General features: G+C 36.7%; 2 protein-coding genes across 2 annotated transcripts in view; both read left to right on the top strand.

The window, feature by feature from the left end:
* The window catches only part of LOC127842768 (beta-1,3-galactosyltransferase 5-like), a 194666-nt gene that overhangs the window by 87288 nt on the left and 81984 nt on the right, over positions 1–25394 (top strand). The window lies entirely within an intron of this gene.
* Positions 8362–23753, top strand: LOC127842773 (temptin-like). Its single transcript, XM_052372484.1, has 4 exons — positions 8362–8496; positions 9817–9913; positions 10986–11136; positions 23662–23753. The coding sequence occupies exons 1-4, from the start codon at positions 8417–8419 to the stop codon at positions 23709–23711; spliced, it is 378 nt and encodes a 125-aa protein (XP_052228444.1). The 5' UTR covers positions 8362–8416; the 3' UTR covers positions 23712–23753.

The following is a 25394-nucleotide window of genomic DNA, read 5'->3' as shown; positions in this document are numbered from 1 at the left end:
CTCTGCGTGGAGATTGCTAGCTATGCTGGTTCAAGTCAAATCTGTAGGTTGCGATCGTGCCCGATTCGACTCCAGCTAATAAACAACCAAAGTCGACGCTGATCTAAGTACCGTGTAGACAGACATCGGACTGGTGTCGACAATAATGACTTTTTTTACACCTTTCTATTGCAGTCTACACCTTTCTATTGCAGAATTTATTAATTAACCAGTTGGGACTTGTCAAACAATAACTGTTTAACCCAATTGTGTGCATAACGTTCAATTCTAATTTATAACACAGAGTTGCATACCGATTTCCCACACGTTTATAATAATTTAAAAATCAGCATACTTTCGAAGACAAACTATTTTATATACATGTACACAGGAACGTGAATCCAGTGAATGCTTTTCGTAACTGGCAGACTCTCACATCCTCGACATTGCGCTGCCTTGTTACAGTGGCCGTACTTTTTCCTCATCGACAGATTTCGCCGAACTTATTGCAAACACTATGAATGCATTCTGAAAATAGCAAATCCGTTGTTAATTAGTTAGGCTTAGCGGCTTAGGATTGCAGTGGATGAGACATGTTGGGACGATGTCGTTGTATACATGGTAAAGATTCGAATATGCCAGCGTTTTACGATAACAAATATATAAGTAATCGTCAACATTTATACATGTATACATTTAGTCAAAACGGTAACGACACTTTGGCTTAACTGCATTCATTCAAGATAGATTTTAAAATATATTGAAATTACGTTGAATACCGGGAATTTAATTGGTTTAAACAATATTTATTTGGCTATTCATATACAGCATGTAAGCAATATAATACACTACAAACATACTAACAACTTTCTACGAAATATGCTTAAAAAAGTACTGCAAAGTGTAAATTGACAGAATTAAGAAAAAAGCTCGAAGCTTATGCTAAGTCTCTCTTCTGTCCTTTGATGGTGCTGCTGATAAGGCGTAAACAATTGAGCATATAGCTGCAATGTACAGAATGTCGAAACAATGAATAGCGAATAATGTAAGTATAAATAAATATACAGTATCGAACTGAAAAAGGGATAGGTGGATTAATACAAAAACGTAATATGATGTAGATAGTGAAAGAATGATATTACGTTTGTATACATCAGCATTATTAATGAGTAATAGAGAATGAGTCAAAAGTGACAGAGTTATCGTGACTTGAGAAAGTTACGATAATAAAAGAAACAGTTGCGGGGCGGGGCATCGTAAGCAGGATCAGGTCTGTTCTTGAAATGGGGCTATGTTAAAATCTATGACTATCTCGGATGAAAGACTGAACATGTTTGAAGATACGTGAATTGTCTTCGTATGATCCGTCTTTGACACCAAAGAGAAGTAGTTGTAAGGTTATGGGTTGAAAACTGGAAATATTGTCAAATAGGATTGCTCGTTTTTCATTATAAATTGGGCAAGTGTAGAAAAAGTGATAAGTGTCTTCGATCTACCCACACTAACAATATGGACACTCCGAGATTTTTTTCGAGTACAAATGTTCTTTAAGTTGCTGCAATGCATTCGCAGACGTGCGTGAAGGACATTCAGCGTCCGCTCGCCATCGTAGTAATGCATGTGGATTTTTTGTTTGTCTTTGTTTAGATTTGCTTTGAAGGTAGAAAGAGAAGGAGAATATCTAACAGATTCAGGAAGGGCGTTCCATAGGTTTATTGTTGATGGTAAGAACGATCGTGAAAAAAGCTGTGATTTACATTGAATCGTTAGGTTAGATTGTGATTAAAAGAATGAATTTAGGATATTTGCTTTATCAAGAGGTGACTCATAAATGGTACCATTATGAATTAAGGGAGGCAACTCGTTATGTGAGGTGTTTTTATTTGTAAAGTTTTTGATGATTTTCCAGAAGTCCGATGATGAATGCTGTTGTTCGCGTATCATTTTAGCAAGGATATCGAAGTGAAGTTTTTTCGCTGATCTGACGAGATAATTAACAAGGTTGCGTTGTTGGCAATAAATTAGCCAATGTCTGTCTAAATTTGAGGCCTTGGCTTTTTTGTATGCAAGTTTGCGGCGTCGGATTTCCTTTCGTATGTTATTATGTTACCATGGAGGATCAGCTGTCCGTATTGTAACAATTTTAGATGGGATTGTGGTATCACAGAATGAGATCAGTTGACGTGTAAAATTTGACGTATATATGTCTATATTATTGTCGCAGCAGTCATTCCAATCGAAGTTTTGCACAAGTTGACGTAATTTAGTATAGTCTCCATCTTTGTATCTCCATATTTTACGTTTAAAATTAGACCCAGCATTTCTTTTGAGGTTGATAACGCAGTAGACTGGACAATGATAACGAACTTGTTGGTGAAGAAAAGGTTCGCCAACGCCACTGTGTAACACTGTTAATGAAGATGAGATCATAAAGAGGTCAAGAATAGATTCGGAGGTTTCAGTGAAATGGGTAGGTTCGTTGATAATCTGGGAGAGATTATACTGTAAGAGAAGAGAGTCCAATTTGATCTTACCCTGGGGTTTATTTATGTCGAGATTAAAATCACCTGTAATCATAATATTTTCGATACCTGTGTCCACGGCTAGTGATATTGAATAGTGTATGCATTCTAGTAAATAAGGACAAGAGTAAGGTGGTCTATAAAAACAGCCGAATAAAAGTCGCCTTCCCTTGATGCGTAATTCAACCCAAAAAGCATTCAATATCGTCAATGTGTAAGTCCGGTCGCTCAGTGGCAAAAAGATCAGATTTTACATATAAGAGAATTCCTCCATGGGAATGGTTTGGTCTATCCCTTCTTAACGGCGTATGGTATGACGGGAAGAGTAAATCGGCAGTGTCGACTGTTGGACTAAGCCAAGTTTCAGTAAAGGCTAGAATATCGAAACCATTAAAGTCTGCAAATAGAATATCTTTCTTGGTGATGAAGCTCTGTACATTGTAGTGGACAATGTTTAGATTATTCGTGAATGCATCGGATATTAATGATGAGAAAGAAGTACCAAAAGATGAGGAAAATATACCAAAGGGGCTGTCAGGTCCAGGATTTGGATGGACATCGCCTCCTCTAAGAAGTAAGACTGCAAGCCAGCACACTAGTTCGAACATGTTCATTTGTTTAAGACCTTTAGTTTTCATGGTGAGGGAATAGAACAAACCTATCCTCTTCCTATATAAACCTAGATCGGTGCACATTATGTCATACCCGGATAGAAGAGATACTTGGATTAGGAAAAGCTAACGTGCGCCCGACCCGCAAGAACAGAATATGAGAAAGAAGGAGTATTCGAAGGAGAAGAATAATTAAAATAAGCAAAAAATTGCTCATGATTAATGTCTTTAATTGATTTTTACAAACCTCATTAAATATAGATGTATGTTTGGTTGTGTAACGGATGAGAGCAAAAAAAGTGCTAGTATTTAATGATCAAAACAGAAACATATTTTTTATATTATTTTAAATAATGTAAGCAATCTGAAAGTGGCAGTCAGGCCAAAAACTATAACGATCTCTTCATAGAGCGTGTTGTATACATGTTTGCCAAAGCGGCGTGTTAACAGGGTCGTCATTTAAAGTGACAATGCATGCCATCAATAGTCAAGTAAGCATACTGCAATAGAAGAGATAATCGATTGGAAGAAGGTCTATTATCAATTTATTTCTGTATACAAGCTGTTTTGTTTTGAACAATCAATTAAAAATGTTGGTCAAATGTTATACTTTTTATATGCGCATATTTGAACGCTTACTTGTATATTGATCACAAAAATAAATAGATAAATACAATGCTCCTTGAGCTTTATGGGCGTCAGTGTAGGTAGAAAGTGCACGATTTCCGCAAGCTTAATTAGTCAACACATGTGCACCAGAAGTTTGTCGACAAATCGTACGTTACAAATAGGCAGTAGTTATCGGCGTGTGTTTTGTTATTCGGATTAAAATCATTACGGACGTAATTGATATCAATGACGTGCATCTAAATGGATAACTTTTTAAGAGTGAATGTTGCCTTTTTGAAGTAAATGAGTGTGTGTTTACCAAAGTGTAGATGAGCGTAGTTAAAATTTGTGGATTTATACATTTTCGGATAAATTTTCGGTTGGTGTGGGCTTTATTGCTCGCCACAATTGAAAGCAGCATCTTGATAGATATGAACAACAATTGAGTAAGGTAAGATCTTGATTCTCATAACAAAATGATAGAATGACACGCGGTAATTAGGAGAGTCTGAGGACAGCTAGTTATTTACCGTAGAATGAAAGACAGTAATTTGATGAAGCATATTTTAAAGATAGTTTTGTGGTAAGCGCAAATTTTTTAATGTGATGCAACTATTTATATGACTTGTGTACATGTTAAGTAAAGATTATGCATTTTGTAAGATATCTGTTGGCAGTGTTTATGTGCGTACATATTTGGTAAATGTTGTACAGAAAGCATTTGGAGATATCTGTTTGCAATGTTTTCATGTCATTATTTGTAATATTACTATTTTTTAATTATAGAGTTTATGTGAAAAAAGGGGGAGAAAAGCATAATTACTATCATAAAATGGACTATGCTCAACTAAATTGTAATTTTAACATGGTATGTACATTAACTTAATATGGTAAGAGGCAACAATGAATATTGTCTTGCACATTGATTACATTTGGTGGGTCATGGCAAGACATTAAGTCTAACCAAGTATAATTATTTACCAGTCAAAGTGCTTATGACTTCAGAGTTTGTATAAATAGATCAAATGAAACATGTGCCAAGAGCTACCTAGACCACTACGACTCATAGTTACACAGTTATATATGAGTGCTAGAAAATTACACAAGCAATAAGTATGAACATCATACATGCATGTCACTTTGTACAAAGACAAAAATAGCGACAACAACAAAGAAACAAGCAATTACAAATAGCTATCTAGCCCATTAAGACTCATAATAACACAGTTATATATGAGTGCCAGAGAGTATATGAGCAATAAGTATTCACATGCATAGAAGGCATATCAATTTGGGATCATCCTTAAGTGTTTTGGTTATTTATTTGTTTTATTTTATTTTGTTTGTTCTGTGGTAGAGCACATAATGGGCTGTGTTTTTGTTTTAATTGCACACTAAGCTTGGCAGACAATGCACATGCTAATGATTTTGATGTTGGTTGCTTATTGTGATTATTTTGATAATTAATGACTCACTTGTGTCATAATCTTGTTATGAAACAAGAGAATGGAAGTGAATCAATGATTTTGATTATGAAAAAAAATGATTAGAATATTAGGATCAAACAATCTTGGAATCGGAAAACGAAAGGGTCCAAGATTATTTGATCTAGGTTTTAAGATACCTGTGTTATTTAATTATCATTGAAGTCGCTGCTTGTCGCAATGTATAAGGGGGTGAGTGAGTTTAATGATGTTTTACTGTGCTTGATATTTAACATGTGCATGATGACTGCTACACATGAAGCAATTGTATTATTGTCTTAATATTGGTTTATCTTGTGAAAACAAACGGTTGACAGTTTATTATCGGTTAATCACAATGTAAACATAACAAATGTATTCCTATGCAATTTTAATCATATTTGAGTAAAAAGGTCTGGAGAACAAAATTAAGTAATTGCTTTCAGTTTATGTAAATTAAGTAGTTGCTAATAAAAAATATTTGTATTATTTGGCCAATAAGCTAGCAATATAAATGGTATTATGTCTTTTCCATAGCATTGATAGAGCTGAGCACATTGACATAATATAGAAAATACATTATGAGCATAACTTAAAGTATAAACTTGGCATTGCATTGGTCATATGTATTAACTTAATCAGGTTCAAAATATTGATAATATTATTTAGAAGGATGAGTTTATATAAATAGCTCCTTAAATAATAATTGTATTATGGAAGTAGACAAGCCACAGTGGTATCATGTATTACATCTTATTTTGGTAATATAATTGGCAAAAAAAAAGTTTTTAAGCAGTTCCCTGTAACAATAACATCATTTACTCATTATACATTACTTGTTATAAACAACATGATACCATGATCCATAACAAAATATTCACACTTTCATACACATAAACACATATTGTACAAAAACTAATACATTTGCATAGCACAACTATATTTTTTTAACCTATTTATGTACACATACACATAAACATATCTTGTACAAGAGCACACACATTTGCATAGTACACATAAACATGTGGTATTGTTTTACTTATTTATATAGTTATGTATTTATATATGTATGACTAATTATAAAGAATATGATACCATGATTCATATATGTGTTAAGTTATGTATTTAAATATTTATAACAAATACAAATTGTACACACTGTTATACACATGAACATATATTGTACAAAAACACATACATTTGCATAGCACAGATATAAATATTTGTATTACTTATTTATTAATTTAATTATAACCATGCATATATGTATCACATATAGATGTGTACATGATAAAACATTTTAATGTTGTGGCTTCGAAATCCACATAATATTAGTATTTGATACATATTATAAATATTCAACAAGAAGCATTCTTTTATCCTGAATGTTGAAGAGACCGCTGCAAAGCTATGTCAGGGTTTTAGAAGCACGTCGCGATGTTGAACGTGTACCATTAATTATTTAGTTGATTAATGCTTAAGCTAGATATGCGTCCCTTTTGATGAATAACACAGTAAAAGCTTGGAAGTGTGCAACAGTAAGAAACGAAATTTTGGGGCCGCGGTTAGGGTAGTGCCACAGAGGAATCTCTTTCGAACATTGTTTAAGTTTCGATGTTATACTCGGTTTTTCTTGCATTTTTCCTTTATAATTGATGTTACAAAATACATACTAGGTTACCAATTTATTTCATTATTTTAGAGTCACATATACTCTTAAATAGAATAAAGTCACATGGTTTAACGAAGTATTCAGTTAAATATCTTTATGTATTGGACCGAACATGAATATGCAGTATACATATTGAATATTTGAATAGTTCAGGCATATTTGCGTAACGGTCTCAAACCTTAAAAATCTTCTTATAGAAAAAAGGTATTCGAAAATATGTTTCTACCCCGAAAATATAAGAACCGTACGGAATCCGGATAGTGCGTTCTATAATCTCGCACTTCTTTCATCAAGGGCGACACTAGACACACGAAGCGATACTTGATCTTTTTCTTGACAGTCGCGGTGACGCACGATATTTTTCTTGACAGTCGCGGCGATACTTGATCTTTTTCTTGACAGTCGCGGCGACGCACGATATATTTAACACGATATATCGCCCTTGTGTGGGTAGCCAAAAAGGCGATATATCGTGTTAAATATATCGTGCGTCGCTGCGACTGTCAAGAAAAATATCGTGCGTAAGAAAAAATCAAATGGCTATGTAGTCGGAAAAAATGTCACCAAACGATCAAGCCCTAATGCATTAACATTGTGTAAGTTACGTCTGACGTCAATGTTAAGCGCATTGATCCTCCAAGACGTCGTATATTCGATTAGGAAGCGTCCGAGTTTTCTCGTAGTTCTATTGTGTAAGTTACGTCTGAAGTCACCGTTAAGCGCATTGGTCCACCAATACATCGTGTATTCAGTTTGAATCGTCAGTCAATATGTTTTGCACTGATAGACATTTAACTATTGAGATGGCTTTTAATTTCCATTTAATATATCTGCAATTGTATAACTATGATTGGAGATCGTTTAAAACTAATATCGAATTCCTGTGTGGAAAATGATTTAGTATACATATTTAGAGTTAACAACAGAGCTATGTTATATGGCACTAAACGCAACTTGTTTTACTAATAATTATTCCTTTTGAGACACCTTAATGATTTTTTAAATTCTGGATTACGTGTATGAGTTGGTTGGCCTATACACCGGGTTTAATCCCTTTTGCTTTGTATTGACTGTTCCAAGTCGGTAACACCGTCCTTACTAAGTTTTATGTTAAGAGTTTTGCTGTATGTAGAACACTTTCATAAACCAAATTCAATTGGACGACCTTTAAAAAGAAAATCTCCAAATATATGTGGGCTTTTTACCTTATGTGTAAGAAGCATTATCCGTATATTAGTTTTCGATCATGTTCAAACCACGTTCATCAAATGTCTTGACCTCAACAATATTGACCATTGAAATTCATTATTTAATGTGACCTAAATTGTCATTGATTAATGTTTTAAATGAAGATGATGACAACATTACACATTTAGTGTTTCATGCAAACATATAATATCCGCTCCATTCTCTAGCCAAATAAACTAATAATCTCTTGGCCTTAGTAAGGTAACAGATGCGCATGTCACATAAATCTCGACTACAATATATAAATATATACGGTAGGACACGTTCAGGTCTTTGTTTTAGTATTCATAACGGAGCAAGAAAAGGGATAGGATGCAATTAATCGCCTTTATAGCTGTTCTACTGGGGGCGGCTTATGCTTATCCGAATTTTCGGGATTCCTTCCCTAATGGGTGAGTCTTTGTACTAAATATTTGTTGTTTTGTTTGTGAAGGGGTGAACGTTGGTATAATTCAGTAAAACATTTCTGGTAATTTATAAATGCTCGCAGTGAGGTTTCTATGTTGGAATGATATATACACTTTAGAGATTACAGTTTGACTCGTCTTACAAACTAACTTCTTGTCTGCATATACAACTTTGTTAAATAACTACTTTGATATTTTATAATAAATTTAATTATAACATGAAATAAATAACATAAAGTAATAAAAAGTATTCAATTTATAATAGAATAGTGAATGTTTATTGACCATAAAACATAACAAACATTAAAAGATACTCTGTCCAAGCCTACAACCGGAAAATCGTTCAGTAATAATAAAAAAAACAAAACATTTATCAGTTCATTTTGCGCACTCGTTTGACTCTAATAATAAAGAATTCAATCTCGTGCAATCCATGTTCATAAAAAGGGTCATTTGAGTAAGAACATTGTATCTACATACGCTTGCAGCGGCATTTCATTCATAGTTCAAGCGCGTTGTTGAATATAGACAAGAATGTGTTTATTTTGCTTATATTACCATATACAAAGCTACATATCATCGGTGCGATATGTAAATAAGAGTTCCAGATCTACATTATAGGCATTATGAAAGTCCACAAACATGATCATGAGAGAAATTCTTATTTACAGCTGAAAGTCTTTCATTTAAAGGGGCTTTTTCACGTTTTGGTAAAGTGACAAAATTAAAAACAAAAATGTTACAGATTCGCAAATTTTCGTTGTAGTCATGATATTTGTGATAACAAAGTAATACTTAATATTTACCATGCACTAAAATATTCATTATTTGCATCGTTTGACGATTTAAAACCTAAAAATTACAAAGCGTTGCAACGGAAAACGATTGAATGATTCGGAGAGTTCTGTTGTTGTCGTTATATTTTGTGATACTACGTGGACTGCTTATATAAATTATAAAATACGTCACGCATCGTATGAGCACGGATTGCCGAATGGTCTAAGCGATAGATTTTTACTCCAGGAGTCAGTGGTTGGAGCCCAGTTGAGGGTTACTTACTTTCTTTCTTTTATTTTATTCTTGTTTTTACTGGAGCTTTCTAGATCCGATGTTTACATTAATCAATATAAAACATTTAATGAAAAACTTCAATACATGCCATTGCATGTATATGTGAAAAGGTCCGTTTTAGGAAAGAGACCAAAAACATCTACTTGTGCTTTATCAGTTATTTAAAAAAAGTGAAATATTCTCATGATCATATACTAAAATTCGAATAAAATGTCGTGTGTTTCTACTCACTAGTTACTCTGTGCCGAACCCCTGTGGAGGCGGGATATGGGAGGCTGTAGGTCATTATGACCCTCATCAGCACACCATCAACAAGAACCGATTCGGGCAGGTACGTACTACTATCAATGCATTTTTGTATTATGGACGACGGGTTTTGCGAAATGCCGTATGCGTGATATGAAAAGGCTACTAAATATTTGAGAAACAAAACAACGTCAGTCTTATTATAGTTTTGACTAGCAAAGGAGTATTTGTAGCTATTAAGTTTGACTTCGCCATTTTACGTTTGAATCTGGTAAATATAGTGTTCATGATCTCCCGTTGACACGTGAAACTAGTAACTTAAAATAACATTTCGGTTAACGACAAGCTATTTGTATATCTTTTACAATTTCTTTCAAATGTGACTTTGACCTTTGGCCTATATATCTAATTAAGTAACACACCAGTTGACTGAAGTAAGAATTGTATTTGAGTTACAGCAATGAACTTGTCTGATAGCTGCATTGACATTGTTTTAATCGCTGCCACAATTGAATGAAATTGACCGACAAAAAGCAATTTGTGTTAATGTTTATGTAGTTGTTTATGTAGTTGTCGAGCTAGAAGTTATCAAAAGCTATCAGTGTCTGGCATCTGTCCCGGTTCGGATAAATAAAAACTACCCGGTATACACATCTTAAAACTAGAAATTGTGCGGCAGAGACCGACGCGTATCCACACGCCGCAGCTTTTGACCAAGGGGTCAGATCAAAATTCCAGATAGTGCACTGTCGCATATATGCTCATAGCTATCATGTGTTTAAGTTTCAAGGTTCTAGTACTAATATTGTAGGAGACAGTGGCCAGGACGGACGGACAGACGGCGGAGATAACCACATAATCCCCCCGCTCCAATTCGGAGCATGGGGATAATAAAAGCAATCATGCGGAAGGTCGCTAGATTCTAGGTGCGTAAGTTAAATTCCCTGACTGGCGATTGGTCATGAAAATTCGGTTAAGACTCTTCACACCCTACCTCTGATTGAAACAGGCCAGGCAATGGTATTTGTATGTGCCATATGTACTGATATAGTGTCAGACGGTTAAATGACCGCCTCAATGTGACTGAAGTACACATACTGTTAAACGTCGGAATAAAAACAAATAAACCTCCATACATAAAGTAATGATGTTTAAAGGCATTCTCCGCCGCGGGTCACACTTGGACCAAGGCTCTGTGCATGGCGGACAGTGACGGCGACGGTAAAACTAACGGAGCGGAACTCGGGGACCCGACTTGCGCCTGGGTGAAGGGTGGAGTGCCCACCGGCCATGCCACCGGACATCCGGGTAACTGTCTATACCGTTACGTTTTGTTCATTGAAACCAATAATTTGTCGACCATACAAGGGTGGTGATATCTCATATGCCGTACTTGTCCGTTCTTGATAAATATTTGGGGAAAGCAATTTTATCATGTACCTACTTGCAAATATTATGTGGGCGTTTTCAACGATCATAGTGGGAGCTCTCCATTTCCAAAACGTACATGGTACATACAATGACCTACAGGAAACAATTGAGTGTATCTTGTAAATATTATGCCGTATCCGTTGGGTTAAAAGCAATATGGTTTACCAACGGGTACAATGTACGTAAAAAGACACAATGGTGTGCCTACACGCATATAGTTTACAGGCACATCTACAAATGCACATGTGAACCTAGTTACGCATGTCGTAGTAAAATCATACCTCCGCGTAAATTATGATTCAATTGGTAAGAATTTGTTTTTATTTGTATAGTTTTAATTAATTAAATTATTAAAATAGAATACCTTTTTCCTATAAGTTTATATAAGACTGCATGAACTTGCTTAAAAGACAGCGATCTCATTTTTTTCACTTTGGGTAAAAAAGAACTTTTCTAATCTTTGCTGACATACATCAATTAATGCCAATATGTGAAAAGTATGCATATAATATATTATATATATATTGCATTAATAAAAGATATGTGATCGTTTTCAGTGTGTATGTTTTCTGTCCAGTTTCTTGCCAGTTTCTTTGATAATAATTGGGTAAATACAATTGCATAAGAATATGCATGTACTTGTTTACTGGATATTCGTTTCTTTCCACTGTGATTACACGTTTTTATCACTCAGGGAAAGGTAAACAAAGCATAATGCCATGAGCGCTTTGTCGGACCGTATTTGGTACAAAAACGAATATGGTACAAGTTTGTACCATATTCGGCCGAATATGGTACAACTGTCTAATTGTACCATATACGTATCTGCAGTTTTGGGGTAAAATGCCTGACCGAATATGGTACAAACTTGTACCATATTCGGATGAAAAATGTACCACATTCGTTCCGAATATGATACACACTCATCATCGTAATCATCATCATCATCATCATCGTTATCTCATCATCATCATCATCATCATCATCATCGTTATCTCATCATCATCATCATCATCATCATCATCATCATCATCATCATCATCACATCAATTATCAACACCCCAATGATCATCATCGTTGTTATCTTTACCAACACCACCATCATCATCACCATCAAAACCAACATCATCATATCCATTATCATGATCGTAATGGTGATTACAAAAGTTTTTTTTGTGATGATAATGACAGCGATGTTTTCGGTCGATAATGAGGATGTTGTGATGATGATGACGACGATGAGAATATCATCATCATCATCGGCCAATAAACATCGCCATCATCATCATCACAAATATTTTGTTATCATCATCATTATTATCATCATCGTCGGCCGATAAACATCGCCGTCATCATCATCTAAAAACTTATCATCATCATTATAACCATCATCATCGTCCGATAAACATCGCTGTCATCATCATCCCAAAACGTTTGTTATCATCATCATCATCATCATTATCATCATCATCATCATCATCACCACAATCATCAAACCCCAATCATCATAACCACTGTCATCATCATCACCACCACCATCATCATCACAATTTTTTTACCATCATCATCATCACAAATGTTTTGTCATCATCATCATCACATATTCATTTTACATTTTGTATTTTATAATTTGTTTCATTCAAGAGATTCAACAAACTTATACTTTTTTCATTTATTGGTATACTGACAGGATTTTTCAAAGTAATATTGAAGAACATAGAACAGCATTTAAATTTTAATCCAACTGTAGCATTTTGACAAGACATAATATACATATATACATTCATTTTAGTAGCAGCCAAAATATCCCAAATGTGCTTCGTAAAAAGTTACCAGTAAATGAGCAAATGACAACAAATTTCCGGTAGAAGAACATAATCATCAATCACAAAAATAACATAACAGGTTTCCAAACACCGATATACATGTATATTTCACCTGTAATGTCTGTACATGACATCTATGATATCATACCAACCGATTCCACTAACACGCAAACGCAGCCATGCGTTTGCCCATTTTGGCCCCTTGATGATTTCTTTTATTGCCGAAATAAGACCGCTGTTTCTGCCCGCTCTTGTTAATAGGAAACGAACGCTAACAGGATTTCTGTTACTAGTATCTAGTCCAATATCCGGCCGAATGTAAATTCTAGGTGTTTGCAAACTCATTGACCTTATTAAATCTCTAAAGGGTTTGCCGACCTTCGCCAACACAAACTGGATTGACGGGTTTGATTGTATGCAGAACTTAAAAATTTCAACTTGAATGTGAAGTGGTAACATCAGAAATGGAAAAGTCGTTCGCTTCTGTGCCCTCCTATTGTTTATCATATCTTGAAGCTCTTTCAGGGCTGAACACACAGAGACGTCACCGTTGTCGCCAGAGTCACCGTTGTCGCCGGAGTCACCGTTGTCGCCAGACGCAGCGTTGTCGCCGGAGTCACCGTTGTCGCCGGAGTCACCGTTGTCGCTGGAGTCACCGTTGTCGCCGGAGTCACCGTTGTCGCAAGAGTCACCGTTGTCGCCAGACGCAGCGTTGTCGCCAGATGCAGTGTTGTCGCCAGACGCAGCGTTGTCGCCGGAGTCACCGTTGTCGCCAGACGCAGCGTTGTCGCCGGAGTCACCGTTGTCGCCGGAGTCACCGTTGTCGGTGGAGTCACCGTTGTCGCCGGAGTCACCGTTGTCGCAAGAGTCACCGTTGTCGCCAGACGCAGCGTTGTCGCCAGATGCAGTGTTGTCGCCAGACGCAGCGGTGTCGCCGGAGTCACCGTTGTCGCAAGAGTCACCGTTGTCGCCAGACGCAGCGTTGTCGCCTGACGCAGCGTTGTCGCCAGACGCAGCGCTGTCGCCAGAGTCACCGTTGTTATACGACTGTTCTAAGCGTGATATTATGTCCTTGTACACGCGTTGATTGATACGGATACTAACGTAATGCATGCCAAATCCTTCTGGGAAATACCCCAATGCAATTGTTCCAACATCACCATCGAACTTTCCATCTGCTGACACAATTGATGAGTGTTCTAGTCCTCGGGTAGAAACTACCAGGCACTGCAAATTATATTCTCTCATAAGTGCAATGAGCGTGAGGTTGTCGCCGTATGTCCCATTCTTAGACATATTCTTAACGTATTCATCAAATGTTTCATCATAGACAAAAGTTTCATAGAAATATCTGTTTTCTACAATGTGATGGACTGCTTCCTTACGTAAAGCATCTACGTCTTTGTATATACCAATTTTACCAAGTTGATGCGATATAGCAGCAAATTGACAATTTCCATCCGGATTTGGGTCCATGGCAATATTCACCCCATCCAACAACTGCAGATTTTCATGGTGTGTTAAAACATGATAGTACTTAGTTCTGTGATTTTGTTTCTCTGAGCGGTTCTGTTTTAATGAATGTTTTTTAATTTTTCGTTGTTTCTCTAACGCAACAGTTAGGCTAGTCATGTTTTCGACCCCAACCGATTTGCTTACGAATCCAAGTTCGGGTTTGTTCGGTACTTGAAATGACACGATATAAACACCATTTCGTTTTACTTTTTCTACCTTGCCTTCGATAACATATCTTTTGGTTGGCACCCTGGATTTTCGAAAGGGATAGCGAATTAATACTGTCTCTCCTACTTTGTACTTGCTTGGGGAAGTTGCGTTTTTCAACAGCGACCTGTAAGCCTTTTTATTTGCTCGCCGTATGGTTTTCTTTATTTCACGAGAACTATGACGTTCTTTGGTAAAAACATGACTTCTTCCGTAGTAGGCTTCAAAGGGCGTGAGACCCCCAAGAACTCGTTTGAAACTTGTGTTTATGGCATAGGCTAAATCTTGAAGCCCTTCGACCCAGTTAAATCCACGTTTACTTTTTGTTGCAAATAGAATCTTGGCCTTTATAACACTGTTTGACCTTTCACACTTGCCCTGTGATTGAGGATGATACGGCCTACTATTGATCATTTTGATGTTGTACTTGTTCAACAAAAGTTTCATACTAGGGCCTTTAAATTCCAGTCCGTTGTCACATTGGATGATGTCAGGGGCAAGGTTAACCATCAACACGTCCTCTAATGCCTTTGCAACTTCACGCGAACTCTTCGTTTTCAGGGGTTTTGGCATAACGTACCTAGAATAAACGTCCACGACTTGTAGAATATAACTGTATGTGGACCCCTTGTAGCTAACACTTTGATTTTTCATGTTAATTATGTCAATCTGCCATCTTTTGCCTGGTTCCTCTTCTGTAATTGTCTTTGGCTTGTTTGTAAATCTCGGATACTTCTCATGGTAATACTTGCTATTGTACAGTATTTCAAGGATAGCTTGTTCCGAGAACCCCGTGTAATTTACTTTCAGTTTGTTGTAAATAACCCTTGCTCCACATCCTTTGTTTTCCATGAACATCTTCTCAACAAATCTAGGAAGATCTTCTTTCACAAGGACTTGCTTTCCGCCACACAATAAAGAACCCCGGTCACCAAGCTCGAAGTCCTTACGTTTTCTAATCATGGCCAAACAATTATTCTCTTCAGGTGTCCGTTTCTTCACAGGGACATCGAACGATCCGTTTAAACATCTGACAATAATGTCGTACTTCGACCTGGGCAAGCACCCTAATTGCTTCCTTTTTCTCCTAATTGCTTCCTTCATCTGAAATAATATAATAAGTTATTATACATTTATACTTCATTAGTTAATAGAGCTTGTATTGAACACCGCGTGTCGAAAACGAATGTCTCACGACATGAGCTGAGCTAAAATCACTCGTCTGATAGCTCCGCTAAAATTTACAATCCGAACTTCCGGGCAATATGCGCAATGAAAGTAGCAAGTACTTCATGTAAAGTTTCATTGAAATCCAACCGAATTCAAATTCAGGGGAAAAATAGCGGGCAAACTTATGGCGGTCAACGGACAAACGGTCTGTAGAAACCAATGCTACGTGGATGGAAGGGATATAAAGAAGGGGCCCTGGGGACCTAGGTCGCTCACCAGAAGTCACGACTAGGCAGGGTTCGAAGGTCAAAGACCTATAAACTCCATAAAATTTAAAATGTTCAAATCTACAGATTACAGGAGCTCGATCTGATTTTGGTGGAAAATACACTTTTGAAAAAATGACTGTAGCTTAAATATTTTAGCAGTTTAGGAGTTACGCACCCGGAAGGAATGCCACGGACAATTGGATAGACGGACGGACAACTGCAAATGCACTCTGAGGGGGGGGGGGGGGCATAAAACATAAAAATCAATGCATGTTAAAACATCAATGCATATTAAGACAACTGAAAATTAAAATTATGTACAGTACTTACTGTCAAGAATTCTTTTGAAGTTTGAAGAAAGTTTGGATTTCAATTCTTTCTAGTCGAAAATCACAACTTTTCTTGCCGACCGCCAAGTCAAATATGGTTACTGACTTCTGAGTAAGACTCGTGTGCAAAATTCCCGCCTTTTTAAAGCGGCACGTTATCAAAGAAAAAATCGGAAACTTCAAAGCTTTGTCGGCTTCTCAGCAATATGACGTCGGAACGACAAATCAACTTTACAAAGTAATGTTTAGGAATACAGTCACACCTGTCTAAAGCAGCCAGTCAAACATCCTTATTTTTGGAGAGATATATTCATTTAAAAGAGCTCAAAATCTCTTAAATCGGATTTTGGTGAAATACACTTTCGAAAAAAAAAGTTTTAAAAATTTGAATATTGCTATTATTGATCTCCACGAAAGTATCTGGCCCGCCCGGGAATCGAACCCAGGCCGCCTGCGTGCCAACCTGACGCGCAACCGACTGAGCTAGCCGGCGAAACAGTTACACAACCAGCAAAATCCATCTAAAGTGTGGTTAGGTTAGCTGTTTCTGTTACTGCTAGTTACGACGACGACGACGACGACGACGATGATGATGATGATGATGATGATGATGATGATGATGATGATGATGATGATGATGATGATGATGATGATGATGATGATACTTTTGTCACTTCCAATATTAGGTTAATACAATGTATTTGAGTTTGAAAAAAAGTTTACACATCGGCAGACTATTTCATTTATTAAGAAATACATAATTTATGTACCATATACGTAGGCCATTTTCTTTTTTATGAGTTTTTTTGGTATGTACCAAATACGTTTTGGCGAGCATAGAAAAACTTATTCCAACCGAATATGGTACAATGTTTGTACCATATTCGGTCGAAAATTGTACCATCTTCGGTCCGAGTATGGTACATTTGTACCATATTCGGCCGAATATGGTACAAATGTACCATATTCGTTTTTGTACCAAATACGGTCCGACAGCGCTTATTCGAATAATAAAACATTATTGGTAAAACTGTCTCCCTTAACCAGTATGATATATGTTACAATTAATATACTAGTAATTAAGCATCCGATACAAGTTGTCTTTTCATTGTTTTCGTTAGCCCGAACCTCAACGATTTTATGGTCAGATTCTTAACTCTTTTTGTACAGATGTATTACAGCTTATGGTTGTGAACAATTTTCTTCATTTCATAAGTATTTATTTTACTGCCAACATTAACTTTTCAATACAAGGAAAGGTATGTTGCAAAGCGAGTGTGACGATTTTTTAAATGTAACATCCTTTGTCGGACCGTATTTGGTACAAAAACGAATATGTACAAGTTTGTACCATATTCGGCCGAATATGGTACAACTGTCTAATTGTACCATATACGTATCTGCAGTTTTGGGGTAAAATGCCTGACCGAATATGGTACAAACTTGTACCATATTCGGATGAAAAATGTACCACATTCGTTCCGAATATGATACACACTCATCATCGTAATCATCATCATCATCATCATCGTTATCTCATCATCATCATCATCATCATCATCATCATCATCGTCGTCGTTATCTCATCATCATCATCATCATCATCATCATCATCATCATCACATCAATTATCAACACCCCAATGATCATCATCGTTGTTATCTTTACCAACACCACCATCATCATCACCATCAAAACCAACATCATCATATCCATTATCATGATCGTAATGGTGATCACAAAAGTTTTTTTTGTGATGATAATGACAGCGATGTTTTCGGTCGATAATGAGGATGTTGTGATGATGATGACGACGATGAGAATATCATCATCATCATCGGCCAATAAACATCGCCATCATCATCATCACAAATATTTTGTTATCATCATCATCATTATCATCATCGTCGGCCGATAAACATCGCCGTCATCATCATCTAAAAACTTATCATCATCATTATAACCATCATCATCGTCCGATAAACATCGCTGTCATCATCATCCCAAAACGTTTGTTATCATCATCATCATCATCATTATCATCATCATCATCATCATCACCACAATCATCAAACCCCAATCATCATAACCACTGTCATCATCATCACCACCACCATCATCATCACAATTTTTTTACCATCATCATCATCACAAATGTTTTGTCATCATCATCATCACATATTCATTTTACATTTTGTATTTTATAATTTGTTTCATTCAAGAGATTCAACAAACTTGTACTTTTTTCATTTATTGGTATACTGACAGGATTTTTCAAAGTAATATTGAAGAACATAGAACAGCATTTAAATTTTAATCCAACTGTAGCATTTTGACAAGACATAATATACATATATACATTCATTTTAGTAGCAGCCAAAATATCCCAAATGTGCTTCGTAAAAAGTTACCAGTAAATGAGCAAATGACAACAAATTTCCGGTAGAAGAACATAATCATCAATCACAAAAATAACATAACAGGTTTCCAAACACCGATATACATGTATATTTCACCTGTAATGTCTGTACATGACATCTATGATATCATACCAACCGATTCCACTAACACGCAAACGCAGCCATGCGTTTGCCCATTTTGGCCCCTTGATGATTTCTTTTATTGCCGAAATAAGACCGCTGTTTCTGCCCGCTCTTGTTAATAGGAAACGAACGCTAACAGGATTTCTGTTACTAGTATCTAGTCCAATATCCGGCCGAATGTAAATTCTAGGTGTTTGCAAACTCATTGACCTTATTAAATCTCTAAAGGGTTTGCCGACCTTCGCCAACACAAACTGGATTGACGGGTTTGATTGTATGCAGAACTTAAAAATTTCAACTTGAATGTGAAGTGGTAACATCAGAAATGGAAAAGTCGTTCGCTTCTGTGCCCTCCTATTGTTTATCATATCTTGAAGCTCTTTCAGGGCTGAACACACAGAGACGTCACCGTTGTCGCCAGAGTCACCGTTGTCGCCGGAGTCACCGTTGTCGCCAGACGCAGCGTTGTCGCCAGACGCAGCGGTGTCGCCGGAGTCACCGTTGTCGCCAGAGTCACCGTTGTCGCTGGAGTCACCGTTGTCGCCGGAGTCACCGTTGTCGCAAGAGTCACCGTTGTCGCCAGACGCAGCGTTGTCGCCAGATGCAGTGTTGTCGCCAGACGCAGCGGTGTCGCCGGAGTCACCGTTGTCGCCAGAGTCACCGTTGTCGCCAGACGCAGCGTTGTCGCCTGACGCAGCGTTGTCGCCAGACGCAGCGCTGTCGCCAGAGTCACCGTTGTCATACGACTGTTCTAAGCGTGATATTATGTCCTTGTACACGCGTTGATTGATACGGATACTAACGTAATGCATGCCAAATCCTTCTGGGAAATACCCCAATGCAATTGTTCCAACATCACCATCGAACTTTCCATCTGCTGACACAATTGATGAGTGTTCTAGTCCTCGGGTAGAAACTACCAGGCACTGCAAATTATATTCTCTCATAAGTGCAATGAGCGTGAGGTTGTCGCCGTATGTCCCATTCTTAGACATATTCTTAACGTATTCATCAAATGTTTCATCATAGACAAAAGTTTCATAGAAATATCTGTTTTCTACAATGTGATGGACTGCTTCCTTACGTAAAGCATCTACGTCTTTGTATATACCAATTTTACCAAGTTGATGCGATATAGCAGCAAATTGACAATTTCCATCAGGATTTGGGTCCATGGCAATATTCACCCCATCCAACAACTGCAGATTTTCATGGTGTGTTAAAACATGATAGTACTTAGTTCTGTGATTTTGTTTCTCTGAGCGGTTCTGTTTTAATGAATGTTTTTTAATTTTTCGTTGTTTCTCTAACGCAACAGTTAGGCTAGTCATGTTTTCGACCCCAACCGATTTGCTTACGAATCCAAGTTCGTGTTTGTTCGGTACTTGAAATGACACGATATAAACACCATTTCGTTTTACTTTTTCTACCTTGCCTTCGATAACATATCTTTTGGTTGGCACCCTGGATTTTCGAAAGGGATAGCGAATTAATACTGTCTCTCCTACTTTGTACTTGCTTGGGGAAGTTGCGTTTTTCAACAGCGACCTGTAAGCCTTTTTATTTGCTCGCCGTATGGTTTTCTTTATTTCACGAGAACGATGACGTTCTTTGGTAAAAACATGACTTCTTCCGTAGTAGGCTTCAAAGGGCGTGAGACCCCCAAGAACTCGTTTGAAACTTGTGTTTATGGCATAGGCTAAATCTTGAAGCCCTTCGACCCAGTTAAATCCACGTTTACTTTTTGTTGCAAATAGAATCTTGGCCTTTATAACACTGTTTGACCTTTCACACTTGCCCTGTGATTGAGGATGATACGGCCTACTATTGATCATTTTGATGTTGTACTTGTTCAACAAAAGTTTCATACTAGGGCCTTTAAATTCCAGTCCGTTGTCACATTGGATGATGTCAGGGGCAAGGCTAACCATCAACACGTCCTCTAATGCCTTTGCAACTTCACGCGAACTCTTCGTTTTCAGGGGTTTTGGCATAACGTACCTACAATAAACGTCCACGACTTGTAGAATATAACTGTATGTGGACCCCTTGTAGCTAACACTTTGATTTTTCATGTTAATTATGTCAATCTGCCATCTTTTGCCTGGTTCCTCTTCTGTAATTGTCTTTGGCTTTGGCTTGTTTGTAAATCTCGGATACTTCTCATGGTAATACTTGCTATTGTACAGTATTTCAAGGATAGCTTGTTCCGAGAACCCCGTGTAATTTACTTTCAGTTTGTTGTAAATAACCCTTGCTCCACATCCTTTGTTTTCCATGAACATCTTCTCAACAAATCTAGGAAGATCTTCTTTCACAAGGACTTGCTTTCCGCCACACAATAAAGAACCCCGGTCACCAAGCTCGAAGTCCTTACGTTTTCTAATCATGGCCAAACAATTATTCTCTTCAGGTGTCCGTTTCTTCACAGGGACATCGAACGATCCGTTTTAACATCTGACAATAATGTCGTACTTCGACCTGGGCAAGCACCCTAATTGCTTCCTTTTTCTCCTAATTGCTTCCTTCATCTGAAATAATATAATAAGTTATTATACATTTATACTTCATTAGTTAATAGAGCTTGTATTGAACACCGCGTGTCGAAAACGAATGTCTCACGACATGAGCTGAGCTAAAATCACTCGTCTGATAGCTCCGCTAAAATTTACAATCCGAACTTCCGGGCAATATGCGCAATGAAAGTAGCAAGTACTTCATGTAAAGTTTCATTGAAATCCAACCGAATTCAAATTCAGGGGAAAAATAGCGGGCAAACTTATGGCGGTCAACGGACAAACGGTCTGTAGAAACCAATGCTACGTGGATGGAAGGGATATAAAGAAAGGGCCCTGGGGGCCTAGGTCGCTCACCAGAAGTCACGACTAGGCAGGGTTCGAAGGTCAAAGACCTATAAACTCCATAAAATTTAAAATGTTCAAATCTACAGATTACAGGAGCTCGATCTGATTTTGGTGGAAAATACACTTTCGAAAAAATGACTGTAGCTTAAATATTTTAGCAGTTTAGGAGTTACGCACCCGGAAGGAATGCCACGGACAATTGGATAGACGGACGGACAACTGCAAATGCACTCTGAGGGGGGGGGGGGCATAAAACATAAAAATCAATGCATGTTAAAACATCAATGCATATTAAGACAACTGAAAATTAAAATTATGTACAGTACTTACTGTCAAGAATTCTTTTGAAGTTTGAAGAAAGTTTGGATTTCAATTCTTTCTAGTCGAAAATCACAACTTTTCTTGCCGACCGCCAAGTCAAATATGGTTACTGACTTCTGAGTAACACTCGTGTGCAAAATTCCCGCCTTTTTAAAGCGGCACGTTATCAAAGAAAAAATCGGAAACTTCAAAGCTTTGTCGGCTTCTCAGCAATATGACGTCGGAACGACAAATCAACTTTACAAAGTAATGTTTAGGAATACAGTCACACCTGTCTAAAGCAGCCAGTCAAACATCCTTATTTTTGGAGAGATATATTCATTTAAAAGAGCTCAAAATCTCTTAAATCGGATTTTGGTGAAAATACACTTTCGAAAAAAAAAGTTTTAAAAATTTGAAAATTGCTATTAATGATCTCCACGAAAGTATCTGGCCCGCCCGGGAATCGAACCCAGGCCGCCTGCGTGCCAATCTGACGCGCAACCGCAACAGTTACACAACCAGCAAAATCCATGTAAAGTGTGGTTAGGTTAGCTGTTTCTGTTACTGCTAGTTACGACGACGACGACGACGACGACGACGACGACGATGATGATGATGATGATGATGATGATGATGATGATGATGATGATGATGATGATGATGATGATACTTTTGTCACTTCCAATATTAGGTTAATACAATGTATTTGAGTTTGAAAAAAAGTTTACACATCGGCAGACTATTTCATTTATTAAGAAATACATAATTTATGTACCATATACGTAGGCCATTTTCATTTTTATGAGTTTTTTTGGTATGTACCAAATACGTTTTGGCGAGCATAGAAAAACTTATTCCAACCGAATATGGTACAATGTTTGTACCATATTCGGTCGAAAATTGTACCATCTTCGGTCCGAGTATGGTACATTTGTACCATATTCGGCCGAATATGGTACAAATCTACCATATTCGTTTTTGTACCAAATACGGTCCGACAATCCTTAATAGGGCGGCACATGTATCGAGTATATTAAAGGAAGTTAAAGAGCGAATAAATTTGCCGACCTGCGCTTTTTGGCTATTTCAATTATGTTTTAACCTTTCTGACATGGACATTTTAATTTGATACCTTCATTTATTCAACATTTCATGTTTAGTTATGTCATTGAAATAACGGGAAGCGAATGTTAACAATCGAATTGTTATTTCAAACATGTTTAATTAACAAACGAGAATATTCGATATTTGTTTGTATTACGCGTGAAATAGGGAACAGCGTGCTATAAAATGCTGGTATTGTATATTTTGCGATGTGGCATGCAATAAACATTACTATTTCATGTTTAACGAATGGTTCACATATATTTCTCCAGGAATATGCGAGTCAGTGGGGTCTTGCGGAGACGGGTTTACTTGCAACTGACATGGCGCCAATTGTGTTTGGAAATAAACGTCAGAAACTGTATTGCGTGTTATGAAATTTTTTGATACATCTGTGATGAATGTTCTATAAGCATTTCTAGAAAAAAGGTGGCATTCTTTGTAAATGACTTCCCTTTACATCAAATACGGTATAACACTATTAATAAGTGCATAATGGACTTTCTGGACTGTTTTCTCAGACATTCATTCAAACATGTGTCTATTTATCGCGTAAATAACGTTGAATTTATTTTGCTTTTATAACATATCCTCTTACTTAAGATTTAACATAATTTTACTTGTGCTTTAGAATAAAAATAATTTGACTTGTGCTATAAAATGAAAATACAATTAATAAATAAAGTCTATTTTAAACCATCTTCAGTTGTAAGTGTGATTGTTTACATGGGTATGAAAAAAATACAAGGAAGCTACCTTGCAAGTCTCGTACCGGTTCTTTATTGATACATCTCGCGTTTTCACACAAAATGCGTGATTTTTTTTTTAAGTTTATGGTCTTACCAAATCCAATGTTAAAAACCACAGGGTCTGTCAACATGCGTTTAGCAATATCGCTAACCTGATTCAATTGCAGCATATATATATATATACTCTAACAATCAATTTAAGTCATGTGAAGTTAAATACCGGTAGAAGTGGAAAAGACCTTTATGTTAAGATACGCTATTTATTTGAAATTACCTGAAATTACAATAAAAACAACGCAAGGTTTGTTTGAACTGAAATGAAGACAACTTGTCTCGTACTTTTATAATTGTGCATCTATATACTAGTTCACGGCGCAGCGATGTAATTGGATTTTGCTCTTATTTTCTCTTACGTGTACGCACTGCGTAACAATTGGTTTCAACTTTTATTATGCATGTAATTAATATTATTTACAAAACTCCGACGGCATAATATATTCCTGGTTTTATATTATAATTTTCATCTTTATCAAGAAAATCGAATGCTCATGATGTTATGTAATGCATATCACTTTCGTTCACGTTTCGAGGTCGTACTATCAAATAAGAAAGGCACAAGTATTCGTTTCGTTTCGTTTATTTGAAAATATACATTTCACAATATATGAATAGAATGAGCAAATAAAGTTATATAACGAAATAATAGTCACGTCATTTACAGGAAACAACGGTAAATTACAACGTTTTGGAGGAAAAGTGAAAACATAAAACATGCAGAATAATACATGGACTTAATTGTGTTGTTTGTAATAGTTATTTTGACCAAATTTACGATTAATAAGTTGTTTACTGATTATGCAATTGTTAAGCATAATATACCAATCGATTATATGTTTACATGTTAACCAACATATATGTATATGTTTCGCCGGAGGCCTATACATAAAACTGTATTTGAAAGAAATCGTAATTTATTTTAACTCGGATTACTGAGTTCTTGTTTATCTAGTGCAATGTAACCCTTTTTCATCGATCTACCAATTTAGTGTATTTGAACCATTGTTCTTAAGGTCTAAAATTGATCCTATACTAATTCTGAAATGTTCTGTTAATTAACAGCACAGAATTCCGCATTTGCACATCGATCGGTCCAATCTCCACGCAGAGTTGTCGTCCCATGCTTTCACTTACATTTTGATCCAGCTATGCAACCTCCGCGCAGAGATTTGACTGGAACCATCATAGCTGGATCAAAA

The sequence above is a fragment of the Dreissena polymorpha genome, chromosome 8, assembly GCF_020536995.1.
Source record: "Dreissena polymorpha isolate Duluth1 chromosome 8, UMN_Dpol_1.0, whole genome shotgun sequence".
Lineage (NCBI taxonomy): Eukaryota > Metazoa > Mollusca > Bivalvia > Myida > Dreissenidae > Dreissena > Dreissena polymorpha.
The sequence above is the reverse complement of the archived record's forward strand: the minus strand, read 5'-3'. Positions and strand labels throughout refer to the sequence as shown.